The sequence below is a fragment of the Wyeomyia smithii genome, chromosome 1, assembly GCF_029784165.1.
Source record: "Wyeomyia smithii strain HCP4-BCI-WySm-NY-G18 chromosome 1, ASM2978416v1, whole genome shotgun sequence".
NCBI lineage: Eukaryota > Metazoa > Arthropoda > Insecta > Diptera > Culicidae > Wyeomyia > Wyeomyia smithii.
In genome coordinates, this window is record NC_073694.1 from 43,077,588 (window position 1) to 43,080,023 (window position 2,436).

The 2,436-nt window shown below is 39.6% G+C and overlaps 1 protein-coding gene across 1 annotated transcript; it reads right to left on the reverse strand.

Annotated features, from left to right (window-relative positions):
* Nucleotides 1-223: 223 nt before the first annotated feature.
* LOC129716713 (uncharacterized) lies at nucleotides 224-1,653 on the reverse strand. Its single transcript, XM_055666546.1, is given in 4 exon segments — nucleotides 224-715; nucleotides 900-1,207; nucleotides 1,264-1,311; nucleotides 1,314-1,653. Coding segments are annotated over 4 exon segments (1,188 nt in total).
* Nucleotides 1,654-2,436: the final 783 nt, after the last annotated feature.

A 2,436-nucleotide genomic window follows, 5' to 3' on the forward strand; every position in this document is an offset into this window, starting at 1 on the left:
GTGACTCATGCCGTGACGAAGAAAAAATCAAACAGGTGATCTACACATTGGATAGATTTTAAGTGAATACTGGAATGTTTTTACTTTTCTACGTCTCATCCGTTGTAACAGTTTATGAGTCATATAAAATATAAAAAGCAAAGTTTTTTTTAAAGACCAAACAGTTAAACTAAAGAGAAATCCGTGGTTTTAGTTATCATATTATTTTTAATTCGTTAATTTTTCAACCCTCGCCGATATTGTTTCCCTCTTTCTAGTTATAGGCCGTTGAGATAGCCTGTTGGAACAAATCCTTATTTAAATTTATTAATAGGATGTTAGTTAAAGTGTCCTCTCCGAGGCCAGTCCGAAGGTTCGAGAGAACCAAACCAAGCGCACTGAAAGCTCTTTCGACGGACACCTGGTTTGATGGCGTGGCTAACACAACCATTGCAACCGCGTACAGCTCAGGGTGGGAGGTTTTCCGTCGCAACCAATGATCCCAAACATTGTAGCTGTGGTTTTGTCTTGGCTCTAAGCATAACGACTGAATTTGTTGCAGGTAATTTGTTTCATCTGCCTGGTGTTCTATGTTAATCGATCCATCATACATATCAATCAAAATGCGGTCAAAATCATCACCGTAATTTGACTCCGAAGGTGTTTCGTCAGAGAGCGAGGATAATGATGGCGACTCTAGTAGGCGAATTCGCTGCCACGTTTCCATAATGAATTCCTGCAATTAGAGACGAAAGTTGTAAAATTTCATTATGTCTCTAAAAAATTGGTTCTCTGGAATCCAAATAAGCTAAGGTTAGGCCTTGTGACCCAATCATATTATGTCTCATCATTGTCAGATATTTACAGTAGTTTATTATGGTCATTAGGAACCAATTGGAAATTCTATGAATAGTCTTTACCTGGATTTTAGCTTTCTCGTCAGGCGTAAACACCTTAGACGCGCGATAGTTGAAACGCGGATCGAGGTACAAGGCCATTTTAAACGCTCTAGAGCCGCGAAGATTCGCCAATCTATCCATAAGTGATTTCGTCAAATCGGGAACAAAAGGGTTTTCCTTGTTCTTTTGCACTTCGGTAACTGCCATCAACCACGCCATGTAGAAATCTGGCAACGAAACGTGTGCCTCTTGCATTTTCTTTGTGCATATATATAATGGTCGAAAGGCATCGTAGTAGTTTTTTATGAATCTCCAATGCATGGAAAGATCTAAAAATTTCGGAAAATATATCAATAGATGTCTTATTCACGATTCCTATACCTACCAAGCTCAGGGAACTGGTCTGCAAGTTATTCAAAAAATTGTCGTTTTTTTCTATATTTTCGTTGGACTTATCTACCACATCAAGAATCGCCAACTGCAGAGTATGTACCGCACAGCGAACGAGGTTGATTCGTTCGCTGAACTCGTTACACAGCTCTGCAGTTATGTCACGTCCCGATTCTGCGTCTGTGAGCATGTCGCCGTCCTCCAACTTTTCGAAAAGTGTCATTTCCAATTCTGTTTTCAAGTGTTTAACGGCTGCTAACATGTTAGCCCCGTTATCGCATGTAACAGAGAACACATTTTCTGTTGGAACGTTAAATTCTACTAGCGTATCCAGAATTTTACTTATTAAAAATGCAGGCGTTTGGCTTTACTTCACCTCCAGCATCCCTAGAAACAAAACATTTCATAGAAAAACCCCTTCTTTGAGCTTAGATACCAGCTATATAAAACATTGCGCATTAAAACTTTACTTACCAAGCGTACGGATAACAACTTTATACCCAAGAGCGTATTGGACGTTTATGCCCAAAATATGCCGATTATGGCACGCAGCGGAATCAATTTTGACGCAGATCAACTTGTTTTTCATTTCCTCCGTTAAAATTTCCTTTATGCGCTTCGACATAAAAACAAGATGATTTTTTATATTATCACGGTTCAAAGTGCATCCGACGGCAGACAGTATCGGCTCAAGTAGTTCCTTGAACCCTTCCCATTCGAAACAGGACAAAGGTAGTTTGTGAAAGGCAATCAATTTTACTGAGCAACTAACCAACAGCTGCTGGTCTATTGCAATCGGGCGTTTTGCAATTATGCGTGGCTTCTTGACTGGTGGTACATATTCTTGCGTTGGCTACTTCTCCATGTCGCAATCGGAAGTGGCGGATAAAGTTGCCGGGATCATACTTGACCTGCGTATAAACGCAATCACTATTTGGTTCCATATTACACCTAGCCTTTGTGCCGTCGCGTAAAATGAATGATGACGCTATATCAATGAATGAGCGTTTGGTTCCCTTCCGAATAAAACTATCCGAAGCCATAATATTTTCTGGACCATACATTGGAATTGAACTTTCAATAATATAGATGTTTCTAGTATCATGTGTTAAACTCACCTTTTATAAACGTTTTGGCTAAGAAAAACGATGGACAAATTTCTAGGTTG